We start from the raw sequence: 20,822 nt of genomic DNA on the forward strand, positions 1-20,822 counted from the left end.
GTACCAACCACAAAAAATAAATAAGCAGTAAATAACAGGTAATGAACAATAGCTATAAACTTCAAGAATAAGGATAATCTATCAATATGGCAGAAGATTTTAGGCAATTATTCAATGAAACCCCCTGTACAATGCTAGTGGAAGCAAAGATTTATGATTTTTCTGTTAGATAGTTGAAAAATTCTTGACATTTAGTGGTTTATTGCCTTTAAAATTTGGGTTTTAAGTATTAGCCAAAAAAGGAAGGTGGTAAATAGAGTCAATATAACCATGCTGATGATGCTGGGCATCTGATAGTTAATTCATGTTACTAGAGTATTTGCAGTTTTCAGTGTAAGTAGCCTGACCACAGACCAGTGTAGAAGCAACATAAGTGGCTTTATCTCTACCGTGCGTGGTATAGGTGTAAACAGGAAGGGTTTAGGTTTTTAACACCCAGCATAAGTAGTGTCAAGGGATTTGATGTTTATTTAACTTGGTTATTTTAAAAAAAGAATAGTATTATTTTTGTAACTCAGCCATCTTTTGAAAATATTCTGGATACTAACAATCCTCAGAATAAGGAAGGAAATTTTTTAAAAATCAGAAACATCACAACTTCAGAGAAAATTCTATTTAATTGGTGGAGCTATGGAATTCCATTTTTTTTCCTCTTCTTTGGTATCGAGGATTGAACTCAGGGTCACTGGAACCCCAGTGTGCTGGAACCTGTGCTGTGTATGATGAACGGGTGCACCTGGCCCTGACAGCTCAGCACAGGGACACATTTGGTCAAGGAAAAAACTTTCAGTGTATGCTGCCCCGCCTCAGATTCCTTTTCTGCCTCATTCTCCTGAGCACAGTCGTTTTTGTGTTTTGGAGATTGAATTCAGGGACACTCAACCACTGAGCCACATCCCCAACCCTATATTACATTTTATTTAGAGTCAGGGTCTCAGTGAGTTGATTAGCGCCTTGCTTTTTGCTGAGGCTGTCTTTGAACTCAAAAATCCTTCTGTCCCAGCCTCCAGAGTCTGGGATTTCTGTTTGTTGTGTATTCTAATTATATGACAATGATTCTAATTTGAGCTCCCCACCACCATCCTTTTTGTTTTTTAGATGGAAACTTGCTATGTTACTTAGGCTGGTTTTGAAAACTCAGTCCTTCCACCTCAGCTCCCTTACATGGGATTGTAAGTGTGTGCCATCACTCTCAGTTTGACAAATGATATTGAACTTTATTATTTATTTTGTACAGGCACCGAGCTACACCCTCAGCCCTTTTTTGTATTTTATTTAGAGATAGGGTCTTGCTGAGTTGCTGAGACTGGCTTTGAACTTGGGATTCTCCTGTCTCAGCCTGTCTCAAAAAGGACTGGGGATACAGTTCAGATGTAGAGAACCCCTCCATTCAATCCCCAGTATGGCAATAAGAATACATTTTATATTCAGATTCTGGTTTCTACATTTCAGTATCTAAATTATGTATTTTGACTTTCAGTCCATCTTTATGTCATGACCCAATGGAGTGATAGGACTATTCCTGAAAGTCATTCCAGGGCAGGTCATCTAGCAGTAACTTAATTCTATACAACAGATTAAAGCCAACCAAGCCCTTCGCTTGTGGCTACTGTAACACCTCATGATTAAATTTGGCAAAAACATGACCACCTTAATATTTTTAGGGCTTCTCCTGGGGATTAATATGGTAATGGGCATAAAGCACTGGTCTGGACTATAGTAAGCACTCATGAGCTGTGACCGAGGGCATTAGAGAAGTAAATATATATGCTGGTATTGAGCTTTACATAGAGACAGGTGACAATGATAAAGAAGGTAAAGCAGTTGCCTTCCTGAAACTGTTTTAAAATATGACTAAGGTTAAAGATTGAATGTTTATTTCATCCCATGTTGTTAATATCATTTTCTAACATGGAAACCAACATTTTCTGTATTTTATAAGATATGTCCACATAAATTAGCTTTTGTAATACAAGTTGGATTGGTATTAACATTGTCATTTCTCAAAGGAGGAAACCACAAAGTGAAATGACTTTCATAGTTGCTATTTAGTATGAGGCTCCCACCTGCATCTGGTAATTTTGATCTTCTGAAGCTAAAATTGTTTTCCCCTCCCCAGGGATTTTCAGAAGGGAAAATCTTGCCTAATCAACATCTGTTTCCTCTTGGTCAAAAAAGTGACCTTCAAAATTGAAGAGACAGGCTGGTGTGTTGCTCAGTGGTAGAACACCTGTCTAGCATGCACCAGGTCCTGGGTTCAATCCCCAGCGCCAAAAGGAGTTATGTTGCAGAGAAGGGAAGACTGGAGTCCAACTGAGTCTCCTCATCTGTTGTCACCAACATGTCTTGTGGAGGTGAGTAGGGAAAAGAGACCATAGGAATTTCTGAGGTTCCCCAATGTTGTGGCTGTAGGCTGAGGCTAGGTCCCGGAATGCGAGAGAACTCGGGTCAGACCCAAGTTCCTGGGCACACAGACTACTGGTATCCACCAGCTTGGTGCTTTGAGCCCCGGCGCCCACGAGTACCGCGCTGCCCCGCCCCACGCGAGCCCGGCGGCCAATCAACGCTCGGGGGCGTTCTCAGACCTGTTTTTTCCCGCCCCGGGAGGCTGCTCTTACGGGCGACTGAAGGCTCCCAGCGACCCGGAAGTGATTCTGAGAGGGTGGCCCTTGCGACGCCTACGCCCCCAGTCCCCGGCACTCCTTTCATAACTCCGTGGACTGCGGCGTCTGAGGGGAAAGTGTAGCTAGGTCTACCTGAAGCCGCACCAATGTCCTCGGTGCTCTCCTACGAAAGCCTGGTGCACGCCGTGGCCGGAGCCGTGGTGAGGCGGGGTCTCAGCGCCCAGGCCGCAGCGGGGTGGCTGACTTCCCGGGACCGTTCCCAGGAGGAGGCTGGGGGGATGGGAAGAGAGGGAGCTCGGGTGGGTTTGTCTTGCCTGTGGGACGGAGAGGAACGGGTCACAGGCGGCGAGTTAGTTCAGGGAGAAGTTGGGGTGAGGGCCGGCGCTCACCCGGCCTCGGTCCCTGGGACACGACGTGGAGAAACGACAGCGTGGCCGCACGAACCTGGAGGGGGTCGGGAGGAAGGCGGTGCCGTGTTCTTCGCGCGTCATCCCCCTGCTGCACCCCCCCCCCCCCGTGGGCCGGTCGAGAACCTGGGTGTGGAACTGGGTTGCTTGATCCTCAGCTTGTCTGCAGGCTGTCTTGACACACTTGACGAGCTGCGGTACCTGGTAGGGTGTCTCTGACCGGCATTATGGGCAGGAAAAGGTGGGTCTTTAAAAACAACTGCAACAATCAGGATCCACCACAAGTGTGGTTACTGCGAGGCAGGCGCTTGGCTCCTGGACCTGTGGATGTCTAGGTCCATTCGACTCCCGTCCCTTTTCTTTGAAACTTTCCATTCTAGACTTGAATACGTTTCTCTTCTGATTCTTCCTCTTCTGAAGTTCAAGACTGGCCTGAACTCCTTCCCCTTTCTCATATCCTTCACTAGTTGTCACCACATACTATTAGAACACCTGTGATTTCAGGGAACATCACTGAATCCTTTCCTTTTAGTCCTCAAAATGTTCACTCATAGCTCATGTTCTGTGTAGACTAATCTGAGTTGAACGCCAACTCCATATTTGTTAGGTAAGTGACCTGTAAACCTTACTTTTCTTGTGTGTGTGTATTTGGCTGGGGATTGAAACCCGGGCCTCATGCATCTTGTGCGTGGTAAGCAAGTGCATTACCACTAGCCCTTTCTGTTTTGTTTTGAGACAAGTTCTTGAACCTGATGATCCTCCTGTGTCACCTTACCAGGTAGCTGGGATTACACCTTTGCACTACCATGCCAGGCGCACTTTCTTGATCTGAAAGTGGGAGAAATGATAACTAGTTCACAGAGTTGTTTTGAGAATTAGGTGACACAGTATTTCATTAAAGTGTCTTATTCTGGATTCTTTGGATTCAACCAGAAGAGCCATGGAAGCATGCTTGGCATGCTTCTGCATGGAGTCCTGTGTCTGGTATGGAGGGAATAAAAATGCAAATAGATTTCAGAGGACCAAATTATGTGACTTCAAGTGGGAGAGCTGCTGTTGAACCTGTAATTTACATTTTAAACATGATCACTCTGGCTGCTCTGTTGAGAGAGTCTAAGGGAGTGAGTTAAAATTATTAGGCAAGAGATTTTGGTGGCATGGACTAGGATGGTAACAGTGGAGGGGGTGAGAAGTAATCATTAACCTGGAATATGTTTATAAGATAACCAGAATGAAACTGAGTTGACTCCAAGAATTTTGGGTTTAAGCTTCTGGAAGGAAGATGTTCCTGTTTATTGAGATGGCAAAAGCTGTAAAGGAACAGGTTTGGGGGAATAGATAAGCATTGTTTTAATTTTGGGTTAATTAAGTTTGAAATGCCTATCTAAAATTTATTTTATTTTTTGTTTATTCATTTATTGTCTCTCCTACTGGAACACACACTTCATCTTCATAATGAAAGGGACTTAGTTCTCCACTGTATTCCTAGCACCTAGAAAGCTATAAAGGAACAGGTTTGGGGGAATAGAAATTAAATGATTAACTCACCCAGGAGTGAGTGTAGAATAAGAAAAAAAATCTCAATGACTAAGCCATGAAGCAGACAAACATGAAGAGGTTGGGGAAATATGACTGCACCAGCAAAGGAGACTTAAGGAAATACCAGAACAGTGAGAGGAAAACTGAGAGTGCCGTGGTCTGAAAGGCTTATGAAGAGTGAGGAAGAAAGGTGTATGCAAACTAGGTCAGACACTGCTGATGGGTCAAGTAAGGCAAGGACTGAGAATTAACTATTGGGTTTATTGTGATAAATTCAGTGGCTAATTGAGAAGACCAACTTCAGTGGAGTGGTGGGCTGAATAGTTGGAGTACAACTCAGAGAGAAAGGGAAAATGGGTAATGCTTGTTTTCTTTTCCCTTTCTCATTTAGTGCCATTCATTCAACAATTTTATTGAATGCATACCATGTGTCGTGCGCTGTTCTAGGTGCTAGGAATACAGTGGAGAACTAAGTCCCTTTCATTATGAAGATGAAGTGTGTGTTCCAGTGGGAGAGTCAAGACAATAAATGAATAAACAAAAAATAAAATAAATTTTAGATAGTAAGTGCTATAAAACAAATAGGGTTGGCAAACCTTTTTTTATAAGTAGGCAAATATTGTAGGCATTGTGTATGGTGTATATTGTCTCTGTCATGGCTACTCATTGCCATGGTAGTGTGAAAGCATCCTTAGACAATGAGTAAATGAATGGGTAGAGCTGTGTTTCCATAAAACCCTTTTTTGCAAAATCAGGCAGTGGATTGGATTTGGCCTACAGACCATAGTTTTCTGAGCCTTGCTATAGGGCATGACTAAAGATAGAGATATCTCTATTTAATCCTGAAGGGTATTTTTATTTCTCATTGCTTATTTTTCTCTTGTCAAAGTACTTGAAATTATTCACCCTGAATTGGCTGTGTTTTTTCCCCTCCCATAAGCTACACAGGTTACCTAATGTGCATACTTTCATAATAATAATTTTTTCTCTTGCTCCCCCTCAAGAAAGTACTGTTCCTAGTACATATCTGAATGAAAAATTGCTTTAGATTTTTCTTTATTTCTTTGAAATATCATGCTGAACACTTATTATGAGACTTTTAGAAAACTTCTGTATTAAAGTTAAAATCATACAACATGAACCCTATTTTCATCTGGCTGTTACAAAAGGTAAAATATCACCACGAAAATGTAACTAGAGCTAATGGAAAAAAAGCATTGTTTTTAATGATATAGTATCATGATGATGGCTGATGTTTGTTTAAATCTCCTAAGCATGATGCTCAACCAAGGCTTGGAGACGATCATGGAGGATTAGTTTAGCAGAGCTGGTTAAAAGCACTTGAGTACCTTTCTTGAGCTAGTCAGCCTGGGTTAGAATCCTGTCTGTGCCTCTCACTAAGTTGTCTTGGTATAAACTCCTGGGCTGCCTGGAATAATTGCTTCTACCCAAAGGGTTGTTGGATCACTGTTTAAGATGTTGATTTACAACCTTTGGCATTGACTTTTCAGGCTTATTTGTTAAGTTCCTTCCAAGTACTATACTTTTTTACTATGAAGTATGTGCTGTTATACAAATGTACAGTATGGTAGGGGAGAGGGGTGCTGTGCTGGGGATCAAATACAGGGCCTGGCACATACTGAGTAACTATTCTACCACAGAGTTATGCTCCCAGCATCAGTATACACACGTATTTTAAAAATCAAAATAAATTCTGGTTTTGAGTGTTTTGTGGCACTCCTTTGGAATTTGCAGATAATCTTGAATATCCCAGAGCAAGAATCATATTGTTACAGGAAAATGCCCTGTCTTCAGTTGATGTCTTATGTGATGCAATCAGTTGGTGCTTACCATGGAGCCATATCCCAGCCCTTCTTTTATTTTTTTATTTTGAAACAGGGTCTTGCTAAATTGTGTAGAGCCTCGAAGTTGCTGAAGCTGACTTTGAACTCATAATCCTCCTACCTCAGCCTCCCAAGCCACCAGGATTACAGGTGTGCACCATCATACCCAGCTGTAAACCTTCTTTTTTTTTAATATTTATTTTTTAGTTGTAGTTGGGCACAATATCTTTATTTTATTTATTTATTTTTATGTGGTGCTGAGGATCGAACCCAGGACCTCTCACTTGCTAGGCGAGCCACAATCCCAGCCCCTGTAAACCTTCTTATTGAACAGTCCTAATGATAAGTGCCTGGGCCCTGCTGGGTCACAGAGCAATGACAGGTGGGGGTGAGAAAATAAAGGAGAAATCTTTTATATTTCTCATGATTTGAATTTTTTTTAATATTTATTTTTTAGGTTTTTTTTTTTTTTTAGGTGGACACAGTATCTTTATCTTTATGTGGTGCTGAGACTCGAACCCAGTGCCTCACGCATGCTAGGAGAGCGCGCTACACTTGTGCCCCATCCCCAGCCCTTGAATTTTTTTTTTTTTAATTTTTTATTGTTGGTTGTTCAAAACATTACAAATTTCTTAATATATCATATTTCACACTTTGATTCAAGTGGGTTATGAACTCCCAATTTTACCCCATATACAGATTGCAGAATTACATCAGTTACACATCCATTGATTTACATATTGCCATACTAGTGTCTGTTGTGTTCTGCTGCCTTTCCTATCCTCTACTATCCCCCCTCCCCTCCCCTCCCCTCCCCTCCCCTCTTCTCTCTCTACCCACTCTACTGTCATTCATTTCTCCCCCTTGTATTATTTTTCCCTTTCCCCTCACTTCCTCTTGTATGTACTTTTGTATAACCCTGAGGGTCTCCTTCCATTTCCATGCAATTTCCCTTCTCTCTCCCTTTCCCTCCCACCTCTCATCCCTGTTTAATGTTAATCTTCTTCTCCTGCTGTTCGTCCCTACTCTGTTCTTAGTTACTCTCCTTATATCAAAGAAGACATTTGGCATTTGTTTTTTAGGGATTGGCTAGCTTCACTTAGCATAATCTGCTCTAATGCCATCCATTTCCCTGCAAATTCTATGATTTTGTCATTTTTTAATGCAGAGTAATACTCCATTGTGTATAAATGCCACATTTTTTTTTATCCATTCGTCTATTGAAGGGCATCTAGGTTGGTTCCACAGTCTTGCTATTGTGAATTGTGCTGCTATGAACATCGATGTAGCAGTGTCCCTGTAGCATGCTCTTTTTAGGTCTTTAGGGAATAGACCGAGAAGGGGAATAGCTGGGTCAAATGGTGGCTCCATTCCCAGCTTTCCAAGAAATCTCCATACTGCTTTCCAAATTGGCTGCACCAATTTGCAGTCCCACCAGCAATGTACAAGTGTACCCTTTTCCCCACATCCTCGCCAGCACTTGTTGTTGTTTGACTTCATAATGGCTGCCAATCTTACTGGAGTGAGATGGTATCTTAGGGTGGTTTTGATTTGCATTTCTCTGACAGCTAGAGATGGTGAGCATTTTTTCATGTACTTGTTGATTGACTGTATGTCCTCCTCTGAGAAGTGTCTGTTCAGGTCCTTGGCCCATTTGTTGATTGGGTTGTTTGTTCTCTTATTGTCTAATTTTTTGAGTTCTTTGTATACTCTGGATATTAGGGCTCTATCTGAAGTGTGAGGAGTAAAGATTTGTTCCCAGGGTGTAGGCTCCCTATTTACCTCTCTTATTGTTTCTTTTGCTGAGAAAAAACTTTTTAGTTTGAGTAAGTCCCATTTGTTGATTCTAGTTATTAACTTGTGCTATGGGTGTCCTATTGAGGAATTTGGAGCCCGACCCCACCGAATGTAGATCGTAGCCAACTTTTTCTTCTATCAGACGGCGTGTCTCTGATTTGATATCAAGCTCCTTGATCCATTTTGAATTAACTTTTGTGCATGGCGAGAGAAAGGGATTCAGTTTCATTTTGTTGCATATGGATTTCCAGTTTTCCCAGCACCATTTGTTGAAGATGCTATCCTTCCTCCATTGCATGCTTTTAGCCCCTTTATCAAATATAAGGTAGTTGTAGTTTTGTGGATTGGTTTCTGTGTCCTCTATTCTGTACCATTGGTCCACCCGCCTGTTTTGGTACCAGTACCATGCTGTTTTTGTTACTATTGCTCTGTAGTATAGTTTGAAGTCTGGTATCGCTATACCGCCTGATTCGCACTTCCTGCTTAGCATTGTTTTTGCTATTCTGGGTCTTTTATTTTTCCATATGAATTTCATGATTGCTTTCTCTATTTCTACAAGAAATGCCGTTGGGATTTTGATTGGCATTGCATTAAACCTATAGAGAACTTTTGGTAATATCGCCATTTTGATGATGTTAGTTTTCAGCCCTTGAATTTTTTAAGAGTCTTTATTCAATTACATGCAATTCTTTTAAAATATAAATTATGCCATTTGTGATGGTATATGCCTGTAATCCCAGCTACTCGAAAGGCTGAGATAGGAGGATCACAAGTTCAAGGCCAGCCTTGGCAATTTAGCAAGACCCTATCTCAAAATAAAAAATATAAAGGGCTGAAGATGCAACTCAGTAAAGTAACCCTGGGTTTAATCCTCAGTATCTCAAATAAATAAATTAATTAAAATACACACACACCCAAATTACAAAGTCAGGCATTTTGCCACATACCTGTAGTTCCAGCTATTCTGGAGGCTGAGGCAGGATGGTTGCTTGAGCCCAGGAGTTCAAGGTCAGCTATTCTGGAGGCTGAGGCAGGATGGTTGCTTGAGCCCAGGAGTTCAAGGTCTATGGATGCTTTCACACTACCATGGCAATGAGTAGCTATGACAGAGACAATATACACCATATACAATGCCTACAATATTTGCCTACTTATAAAAAAAGGTTTGCCAACCCTATTTGTTTTATAGCACTTACTATCTAAAATATATTTTATTTTTTGTTTATTCATTTATTGTCTTCACTCTCCCACTAAATCTAAGCAATAGCAAGACTGATCCACTCTCAAAAAATAAGTAAATAGATAGATAAGATAAAACAAACAATCAAATAAGATACCAAGAAGATTTAAATAAGACAAGGGGCTGGGATTGTGACACAGTGGTAGTTTTGCTCACCTAACACATGTGAGGCCTTGGATTCAATCCTCAGCACCACATAAATAAATAAATAAAATAAAGGTATTATGTCCATCTACTTAAATTCTTAAAAAAAAAAAAAAAAAATAGAAACAAAAGAAGTTCCCTGAAAATTACTGATTAATCATAGCATTACAACTCCAGTCTGTTTTAATGTTTAAACTACCCTAGGTAATTCCAACAAATAGCACTTTTCTAATTCTAGATTAAGAAAATCTCTTTTACTTACAAATGTACATTTCTTTTTTTTTAAAGAGAGAGAGAGAGAATTTTAATATTTATTTTTTAGTTTTCGGCAGACACAACATCTTTGTTTGTATGTGGTGCTGAGGATCGAACCCGGGCCGCACGCACGCCAGGCAAGCGCGCTACCGCTTGAGCCACATCCCCAGCCCACAAATGTACATTTCTACAGATAAAATTTTTCAAAGAAAATCTAATGAGAACCAAAAACATAAATTTACAATATAATAACACTTGAATTTTAGAGAATTTTTTACATATTAGGCCACTGATTGCTATGCAAAGGAGTCTGGGTTGAAGTTGATGAGATATAGTGTCAAAATGTGGCTGTATCTTCCTCACTCCCTATTCTTTATGTGTATATACAGATAAAAATTTATGAATAGATCTCTTGTTTATGTATTGGCATAGAGTTTCGTATCCCGAGTTGTTTGGTGTTTGTTCTGGATTATAAAGTATGTTCCATGTGTATCAATTAGTGTTCTCTGGTTACAAGCTGGAGATAACACAGACTTAAACAAAAATGAGACTTATTGCAAGGCTCTTTGGGAGCTCCCTGAATCAGTGGGGAAGCTTAAGAACTTGGAATAGAAAAGAACCAACTAGTTTCAGGAAGATTTCTGAAATAATCTCTGATTCTAACAGGCTCCAAAAAGATTTCTGAAACTCCCTGGAGATTCTCCATTGGATACCACTGCTGCAGTTGATGGCTTCTGTCCATGTTCCTTCTGCCCATACAACATTCTGCTCAAAATTCAAGATTCTGGGACAGTCTCTATTAGCAGTGCTTAGGGTCATGTGCCTAACCCTTGATCTGTAATTCTCCAAAAGAAAACCAGTATGTCATGTCCTTAGGAAAAGAATGATGCTGTGTGACCAGAACATCTGATATTTACTATATCATGTCATTAAAAAGTCTTCAAATGTCGGGGCTGGGGTTGTGGCTCAGCAGTAGAGCACTTGCCTAACACGGGCTGAGTGCTAGGTTCGATCCTCAGCACCACATAAAAATAAAATAAAAGGTATTGTGTACAATTAAAACAAAAAATTCTTCAAATGTCATTTTAAATATATTTTAACATCTCATGGGTATTTCATTGTTTTTTTATGTGCATTTGCATACTTGCAACTTGTCACTGTGGTAAACATTTTGTGTGATGTCAGTGTGGCCTCCCACACCCCCTTATGAACAAACTTTAGGAGTGGTCAATAAAATGTCTTCTCTGATTTCATTTGTTGAGTCATAAATTAGAGATGAAAACCTGTATTTTTCAGCTTTGAAGAGGTAGCTCAGTTGGTAGAGTGCTTGCCTAATATTTGCAGGGCCCTGGGTTCCATCTCCAGTACCACAAACACACACACAATGTGCTATTTTCAGATTCAATTCAGTTAATTTGGATTCTAATCTGTAACATGCCAATAGTCTACCAGGGAGCCAGGCATGATGGCACATGTCTATAATCCCAGAGGTTTGGGAGACTGAGGCAGAAGGATTGCAGATTCAAGGCCAGCCTCAGCAACTTAGTGAAAATAAAAAGTAAAAAGAGCTGAGGATGTGGCTCAGTGGTTAAGTGCCTCTGGCTTCAATCCTTAGTACAAAAAAAAAAAAAAAAGTGGGGGCTGGGGGTGTAATTAGAAACAATTTTTATTGTTTTTACTTTCTATTCCTGGATTACTGTTCCCCCCTCCCATTTAGGCTTTCAATAGTTGTGATAGAATCATTACATAGTTTTTAGTCTTTAGTATTTTATTGCTTTACAAAATTACCCACCATCCATAACATATTGATTCCTTAAAAACCTTTTTAGTGCTTGGCAGGCAGTGTAGCTCAGTGGTAGAATGCTTGCCTGGCATGCCCCAGGTCTTGAGTTCCATTCCTAGCACCACAAAAGCACAAAACTAAACAAAACTTTTTAGAGAGAGAGAGAGAGAATTTTAATATTTATTTTTTAGTTGTTGGCAGACACAACATCTTTGTATGTAGTGCTGAGGATCGAACCCGGGCGGCATGCATGCCAGGCGAGTGCGCTACTGCTTGAGCCACATCCCCAGCCCAAAACCCATTTTTTTTTTCTTTCTTTCTTTCTTTTTTGTAACCAGGGCCATTTCAATTTAGTTCTTTTAAGTTAAATGTTCTTATGTAGTCATTATTGGAATTCCTTTTCTAACTTTATTTTGCTTCTTTTTATGCCTGAGTCAGAAAAATAATAAATGAAACTATCTTATAATACATACAGTATTCAGTAAATTTGTTTTTTGTTTGTTTGTTTGTTTGTTTTTGTTTTTAAGAAACAAATGTGTGGCAGCTGAAAGGGAGTTTTGGCATGAAATCTTAACTATCTTAGATAATTTATATTTTCTTTCTGAATTTCAGTTTATCAAGCTATAAAACATGACAGTAATGCTCCAACTACTTGGTTGTCATGAGAAGTTACTTCCTAGAATATTATAGTAAAATTATAAATATTCATTCCTGGTTTAGGTTTGTTCTTACAAATGAAGTATTTGTGCCCAATTTTAATTCAGTAGTGGTATTAGTATGTGTAAGGCCCTTGGTTTGATCTCCAGCACCAAAGAAACAAAGAAAGTCAATGAAACTGAAATGTTCTTTTCTCATATGGCTATCTCTACCCATTCCCTTCCTTCATAGCAGATGATCTACTTCTTTTAGTCTCTAGATACATAGAGGCTACTCAGGATGAACTTTCTCACTTTTTCATTTTTTCTAATTACAGAATCAACTGCCGTTGTACCCATAGTTCAAAACAGACTTATCTAGTCGCTGTTCCTCTGATCTTGGTCTTCCCTTTCATGTCACCCCCAGTTATCTTCAGGATTTTGCTCTATTATTTCATCTCCTTCCAATAGCTTTAACCTTTGCTCAGTTTTATCCTATCAGAAAACTATACCAATCTGGTCCAGAGACTGCCTTCTTCAGCCACTGCTTATTCCCCTTCCCTTTATGCCAAGATTATTTAAAAAAAAAAATTCTGTATTCTCTTCCTCTCTTCTACATCATACTTTGACCACTGAATCTGTTCTTCTAGAGACATCCCTAACTTTCTAATGGTTCATCTATTTACTGTTCTGTATTCTCATTTGATTAGACTTCTTCATAGTATTTTATACCTGCCTGAAGAGCAGTTGTTCTTTATTTTTTACTAAATAACCATTATACTTTTGGAAGGAAGTTTAGAAATCATTACTAATTTTAGGTCCCTAAAATTAACTGTGTCCTAGTACAAGAAGATACTAAGACATTTAAGGACCAAAATTTGTGGGAATGCCTACTGTATGCCTGATATGATGCTAGTTGTTTTCCATAAATTTAGTTACAACTTCTAGTGACTTTGGCAGGTGTTGGTTCTGAATGTGCAAATGAGGAAATTGAAACATGGAGATCTGAAAGTTACTTTTTTTTTTTTTAGTTGTAGATGGACACAATCCCTTTATTTTATTTATTTATATGTGGTCCTGAGGATGGAACCCAGTGCCTCACACATGTCAGGCAAGCGCTCCACCACTGAGCTACAACTCCACCCCTGCAAGTTACTTCTTTTTTTTTAAATATATTTTTTTTAAAGATGGATACGATATCTTTATTTTTATGTGGTGCTGAGGATCAAACCCAGTGCCTCATTTGTGCGAGGAAAGAGCTCTATCACTGAGCTATAACCCCAGCTTCTGAAAGTTACTTCTTATATGTATTGTAGCTTATATATACACCTTATTTTATAGCTTAGACTTAAATTCAAACATTCATACTCTTTCCATTAAATACTCAGGTATGTGTCTATTAAGCCTGTCTTTTTTCTTTGGTTGGAGATTAAACCCAGTGCCTTGTGTGTGCTTTGTACCAGTAAGCTATACTTTCAGCCCTCCATTTTTTTGTTTGACTTATATGTCTGTCTATATATATTAGATGAACTAGAATGATTGTTATTTCAGAGAAAAGACCTATATTAATTCTGATTAGGTGGATAACTTGTTTCAATATGAAAGCCATAATAAATGGCTTTCAGTCTTTAGAATTTTATTAGCTCAATATCTATCACAAAAAACTAATCTTAGTTGTTTTCTTTCTAAAATAGTGTTTCTGTCCAATAATGCCATGTACTTCATCAAGAGATACTGCCCACTGATTTTAACAGTGCTGCTGTAACATGACCATCTTTGGACTCCTCTGGATATTGACTTTGGAACTAGCATTGCTTTTTTACAATTTTTCATTCTTCTAAGATGGATTAGCAAGCATTTTGGAAATGATCAAATTTGGTGACTTGGTTGATAATGCCAACAAAACATCATCGTTCTGTTCTTAAAAAGCACGATGATCTGTTTCTACATTTTTCTGTGTGTCTCTGTCTGTTCCTATAAAGTTGCACATGCTTGGGGGCCAAGTCTTGACCAAGTTAACTCCTTGTGATTTGTGTTGGCCAAATTAAGAAGTATACTTTGGACTTTTGGTGCCCTTTTACAGGAAAGACAAAGCCCTCAAAATGAATAAACCATCTGTGTTTTCGATATGTAACCTGAAATGTACATGATGATACATTCTTAAGGAATACAAGTGCTGACTGTGGAATTGTTTACAAAAGAGCCAAAAATCCTCAGGTATTTAGGCTGAAAATAATTTCTGTGACTTTTACTTTCCTGTTTTACTCCAGCTATGTTCTGTCTCTTAGGTTGCTATCTGGTGTTGCCACCAACTAAAGGTTTTTTTGTTGTTGTTTTTTCTTTTTTCCTATCATACATTCATTGTTTGAGGTGCCTTTTATGTAATAAGGAAGGAAAACTTTTTAACAACTGAATAGAGTACAAAGTGGTGTGATACACTTTTCTGTACAGGACACATGATAACTTTTTGAACTCAGATGAGAGAGCAGCTAATTCATTATCATTTCAAATTCACTGTATCTGAGATGGACCCAGTAATTTCCTAAAGCTAGGAACCTTGTTGGACTTTGTTATTTCTATAAATGGTAACCTCACTCCTGTATTTCTCCCTTCTTCCTTATAGTCTATAATAAATCAGCAAATCTTATTGGTTTTCCCTTTTACAGATCTTCTAATGGATATCTTTTCTCCATTTTCCTAGTCATTATTCAAACTCATTCAGAACCCTATTATTTCAAATCAGATGTACTTTGCTGAAGAATTGTTTGTATTTTGTTCAGGTTGTTCAGGTTAAAAGCTTTTGAGGTTACTTAGATGTCCCTCTGAGAGGTCTTTGGTCTCTTTTTATCAGATATGTGTATACAAAGGACCTAAACTTCCCTCCCTGATTTTATCATTTTCCAAATTTTCATATCCAAGGTGAAATGGTAGCTTTTATTTTATGTTGATTTTGATTTGGTTTTATTTAGGACTGTTTGTTACTCTGCTAAATTTTTTACATTTTTTTTCAGAGGCAGAGAGATTAAGTTAGAAACTTTTTTTTTTTTTTTTTTTTTAGCTCATTCATTAAATATCTGGGAAACCTACAAGAGTAGTGTTAGATCCTCTGAGGTATTAGATTCAAATCGTGAATGTGTCACCATCCTACCCATATAAAATTTTCCATAAAATAACAAACTAGAATAAATAGCAAAGAAATAAACAAATTCACAAATAATTTAAATATTTATTAGCTAAAACTAAGTTTATTGTTTATAATAGGATTTCTGCTTCTAATTAAGATGCTAATCAAACCTAAGAATTTCCCTTTATCATAATTATTTTTAAAAACCATATAAAATAATGAAAAAGCAATAGCATCTTAATAAGATGACAGGGATGTAGGGGACTCTTATTATTTTATATGGTTTTTAAAAACATGAGGTTTAGATTTGTACCTTCTAGAGGAAAGAAGAGAAAGTGACTGGTCTGTCCAAGGTAAGAAGTCTGGTAGGGAACTTTTCAATTAATTTGGAATCCCAAAGGAAAATGCTGTAAAAGAGAAGGAGGTGGGGCTGGGAGTGTGGCTCAGTGGTAGAATACTTGCCTAGCATGTGTGAAGCACTGAGTTCGATCCTCAGCACTGCATAAAAATGATTAAAATAAAATAAAGGTATTGTATCCATGTATAATTTTTTTTAAAAAAGTGAATGGGAAATAATCTTGCTCCTTTCCAAGGAAATCACCTCTGACATTTTGAAATCACAAACCTTCCCTCAAGTTGTAGCCCACATTCTCACTACATAAATAATTTGAAAAATTAATTAATTAAGCAAATAATTTAACTTAGAGTGATTCCATATTAATGGTGCCTCAAAGTTCTTAGTAGAAAGCAATGCAGTTCCTCCAGAAATACATATCTTTTTTAAAAAAATTATTTTTTAGCTGTAGGTGTACAGAATACCTTTATTTTATTTTTTAATGTGGTTCTGAGGATCGAACCCAGTGCCCCACGCATACTAGCGAGCGCTCTGTCACTGAGCTACAGCCCCAGCCCCAAATACATATCTTTAAGAGCTCCGATAGATGTCCAAAAAATACAGTTCTAAGGGAAATGAGCAACTCAGTCCAAACCTAACTAAACTCAGTAAAATATCGTGTTATGACTGAAAACAGTAGACAGCAGCAGCAGTACTGCATGGAATCAGAAAATGGAATCAATAACTTATGCATTGATATCATGGGAATACTGAACACTGAATTAAACAAAAATCATAACTGTGTTAGAAGGATGGAAAGAGAAAACAGAATGTGGTATTAGAGAGCTGAATTCTCATTCCCTGTAATAGAATGTAAATAATGTCTAAAACTGGATCAAAAGATATCAATATAAAAGAACTAAATTGCCTCCGTGGAGGAAGATTGGGTAGAATGGAGCAAGGTGGGTCAAAAATTATATTTTATCATTTATATTACATGAATTTTTAAACTATATGCATTTGCTTTGCTCAAGTAAAGATTCAAACATTTACGTAGCTATACATTTATGATAACTGTTGAAGCTGAGGGACAGATTCAGATTTAAGCAGAGGTTTATCAGCATATTAGACACAGCTAAAGGTAGAATTAATGAATTAAAAGACTGGCGTTTGATTCTCAAATGCAGTGATTGTAGTCAGAAAACCATGGGACTGGGGCTGTAGCTCAGTGATAGAGCACTTGCTTAACATGGTGAGGCCCTGGGTACTGTCCCCAGCACTGCATAAAAATAAATAAATAAAATAGAGGTATTGTGTCCGTCTACATCTTAAAAAAAAAAAAAGGAAAGAAAGAAAACCATGGAATGTTCTTTTCATGTTACTGAGAGAAAATAACTTTCTATCTAGAATGTGTTATCTAATGAAAATCTTTAAAACTTAGGTGAAATAGAGGCATTTAAGACCATCAAAACCAGTTTGCCAGTAGGAAGAAATTCTAAAGAAAGATAGGTTGAATATCCCTCAACCATAAAATCTGAAATGTTCCAGAATCTAAAACTTTTTGAGCACCAGCATGTCATCACAAATGGAAGACTGCATACCTAACCTCATGTGATGGGTCACAGTTGAAACAAAGGTTCACTAACAATATTGTATAAAGTTACCTTCAGGCTGCATATGTAAAGTATATAGATGAATTTCATGTTTAGAATTGCCTCTCAAGATATCTCATTTTGTATATGCAGATATTTAAAAATCTGAAACACTTCTGATTCCAACACTTCTGATTTCTTTGGAAAGATGATACTATTCTTCCCCTAGAAGGAAAGTGATCCCATATGGAAGATAGGAAACAGAAGAAGGAATTAAGAGTCTAGAAAGTAGTAAATATTGTAAATATGTGGCTGTTTCCTGGGCAAACATAAAAATAACTATAAAAATATTGTTTGTGTGTGGTCATTAAAAAGTAAAGAGGGCTGGGGAAGTAGTTTAGTGATAGAGCACTTGCCTAGCATGCACAAGGCCCTGGGTTCCATCCCCAGCACAGCAAAAAAGAAAATCAAAAAGTTAGAATTAAAATACATGGCAACAGTAGGATGAAGTTGGAAGGGAGTAAATAGTGTTAAGTTTGTGTCATTTGGGATGAGGGCAAATATACTGAATATTTTTAATTGGTAAGTTTATTTATTAATAAACTATGTTTATTTCAGAGGTAAAAATTAATAAGGAAAAAACCTTCTAATCAAGTAAGAAAGTAGGAAAGAATAGAAAAAGAACCATAGACGATGTATGACAAATAACACAAATTAAGATGACAGCTGTAATTTCAAACAAATGTTAATGAACTAAGTACTTCCTGCAAAAGAGAATATATTAGTCTGACTTTTGAAATGGGAAACTGCTATTTACAAAAGACATCTAAAAGATAAGAATACAGGGCTGGGGATGTGGCTCAGCAGTAGAGCACTTTCCTAGCATGTATACAGGCCTGGGTTCAATCCCCAGTAGCGGGGGGGGGGGGGGGGGGGGTGTTAAAAGATAAGGATACAGAAGTTATAAGGATACAGAAGTTATAAGTGTCAGAAAAGGCATACTATGCTGATAAAACTTATATTTTATAGTAGTGTTATTATTGCAGATAAAGAAGATGACATAGAGAGTGAGTCTCAGTACATTAGGAAAATAAACCAATTTAAAATTTATATCCATCTGATAACAGACTCAAAATATCTAAAGCAAGAATTAATAAAACGTGAGAAATATACCAACCCATCATCAAAGTAGAAGATTTTAATATGGCTTTTTCAGTAATCCATAGAACAGCGTAGGGAAGGGAACCAACAAGAAAACAGAGGACTGAATAATGCATATAACAAATTCGACCTTATGGAGCATAGTATACTGTTTCCATAATTTTTTATTATTTTTTAATACCTTTGTTTTATTTATTTCTATATGGTGCTGAGGATCGAACCCAGGGCCTCTCATGTGCTAGGTGAGCGCTCCACTGCTGAGCCACAATCCCAGCCCCTGATTCCATAATTTGTCTATTATAAATTACGCTGCTATGAATATTGATATGGCTGTATTGCCATAGTCTGCTGAGTTTATTTCTTTTGGGTAAATACCAGTGGGATAACTGGCTAATACAGTGGTTCCAGTCTTAGTTTTTGGAGGAATTTCCATACTGCTTTCCAAGGTGATTGTACTAATCTGTAGTCCTACCACAGTATACTAGTGTACCTTTCCCTAAATCCTTGTCAGCATTATATTATTGTGTTTTTGTTTTTGATGTTTTTTGTTTTGTTTTTGTTTGGGTTTTTTGTTTTGTTGTTGTTTGTTTGTTTGTTTGTTTTTGTTTTTTTGGTACTAGAGATTGAACCCGGGGCACTTAACCACTGAGCCACATCCCCAGTCTGTTTTATTTATTTTTTTATCTTGATACAGGGTCTTGCTAAGTTGCTTAAGGCCTCATCAAGTTGCTGAGGCTGGCTTTGAACTCACGATCCTCCTCACTCAGCCTCCCAAATTGCTGGGATCATAGGCATGTGCCACTGTGCCCAGCTATTACTGTGTTCTTGATAATTGCCATTCTGACTGGAGTGAAAGGAAATCTTAGTATTGTTTTGATTTGTATTTCCCTGTTAACTAGAGATGCTGAACATGTTTTAATATATTTCTTGGCCATTTGCGTTTCTTCTTTTGAGAAACGTCTGTTTAGTTCTTTTGCATATGTATTGATCAATTTGTGAGGTTTTTTGGTGTTAAGTTTTTTTGAGTTCTTTGTATATTCTTGATATTAATCCCCTGTCAGAGGAGCAACTGTCAAATATTTTATCATTCTGTAGGCTCTGCATGCTCTTAATCATTTCCTTAGCTGTGTAAAAGCTTTTTAACTTGATCACATCTCATTTAGTGATTTTTGGTTTTATTTCTTGAGGTTTAAGGGTCTAGTTAAGGAAGTCAGTAGCTGCATCTATATGATAGAATGTTGACCCTCTGTTTTCTTTTAACAGGTGTAAGGTTTCTGGTTAAATTCCTGTGTCTTTGATCCATTTTGATTTGACTTTTGTGCAGAGTGAAAGATGGGAATCTAATTTCATTGTTTTTCATATGGATATACAGGGTTTATTTTATTTTATTTTAGTTGTAGATGGAACACAATACCTTTACTTTATTTATTTATTTTTATGTGGTACTGAAGATCAAACCCAGTGCCTCACATGTGCTAGGTAAGTGTTCTACCACTAAGCTATAACCTTAGCCCTGGATATCCAGTTTTTCCAGGACCATTTGTTAAAAAGGCTATCTTTTCCTCAACATTTATTTCTGTTACCTTTGTCAAGTATCAGGTGGCTATAAATATATGGGTTTCTCTCTGTGTTTTCTATTTTTTTCCATTGGTCTTCATGTCTATTTTGATGCTAATACTATGCTGTTTTTGTTGCTATAGCTCTGTACTATAATTTGAAGTTGGGTATTGTGATGCCTGCTGCATCGCTTTTCTTGCTCAGGATTTTTTTTTTTGGGGGGGGGGCTCTTCTAGTTCTCTTATTCTTTCAAATGAATTTAAAGATTTTTTTCTAGTTCTGTTGAGGAATGTTATTGTTATTTTGATGGAGGTTGTATTGAATATATATATTGCTTTTGGTAGTATGGGGCATTTTGACAATATTAATTCTGCCTTTCCAAGAACGTGGGAGGTTTTCTGGTCTTCCAAGGTCATTTCAATTTCTTTCTTCAGTGTTTTCCAAAGTCATTTCAATTTCTTTCTTCAATATTCTATAACTTTCATTATAGTGATCTTTTATTGCTATAGTTAGATTGATTCTCAAGTTTGGTTTTTTGTTTGTGTGCTTTTGTTTTTGTTTTTAGGTTATTGTGAAAGGGATAGTTTTCCTCATTTCTTTCTCAGCAGAATTGCTATTGAAGTATAGGAAAGCTGTTGACTTATGAGTGTTGATCTTGTATATCTTGTATCCTGCTACTTTGCTAATTCACTTATCAGCTCTAGAAGTCTTCTGGTGGAATTTTTTTTTTTTTTTTTTGCATCTTTTAGATATAAGACCATATCATCAGCAATTCTTTTTTTTTTT

General features: G+C 37.6%; 1 protein-coding gene across 3 annotated transcripts in view; it reads left to right on the plus strand.

The window, feature by feature from the left end:
• Positions 1–2,253: 2,253 nt before the first annotated feature.
• Slc25a17 (solute carrier family 25 member 17) overlaps positions 2,254–20,822 on the plus strand; it is a 53,911-nt gene continuing 35,342 nt past the window's right edge. Inside the window, exons 1-2 of one of the 3 annotated variants that reach the window (XM_071609460.1) lie at positions 2,655–2,824; positions 6,470–6,564. Coding sequence is in view for 2 of the 3 variants with exons in the window: in XM_071609459.1 (XP_071465560.1) it covers positions 2,283–2,354 (72 nt within the window). In the remaining variant the exon portion in view is untranslated. Of the gene's footprint in view, positions 2,355–2,654; positions 2,825–6,469; positions 6,565–20,822 lie in introns of those variants that run through there. The other 2 variants (XM_071609459.1, XM_027927432.2) reach the window with 2 other exon arrangements.

The sequence above is a fragment of the Marmota flaviventris genome, chromosome 3, assembly GCF_047511675.1.
Source record: "Marmota flaviventris isolate mMarFla1 chromosome 3, mMarFla1.hap1, whole genome shotgun sequence".
NCBI classification, from domain to species: Eukaryota; Metazoa; Chordata; class Mammalia; order Rodentia; family Sciuridae; genus Marmota; species Marmota flaviventris.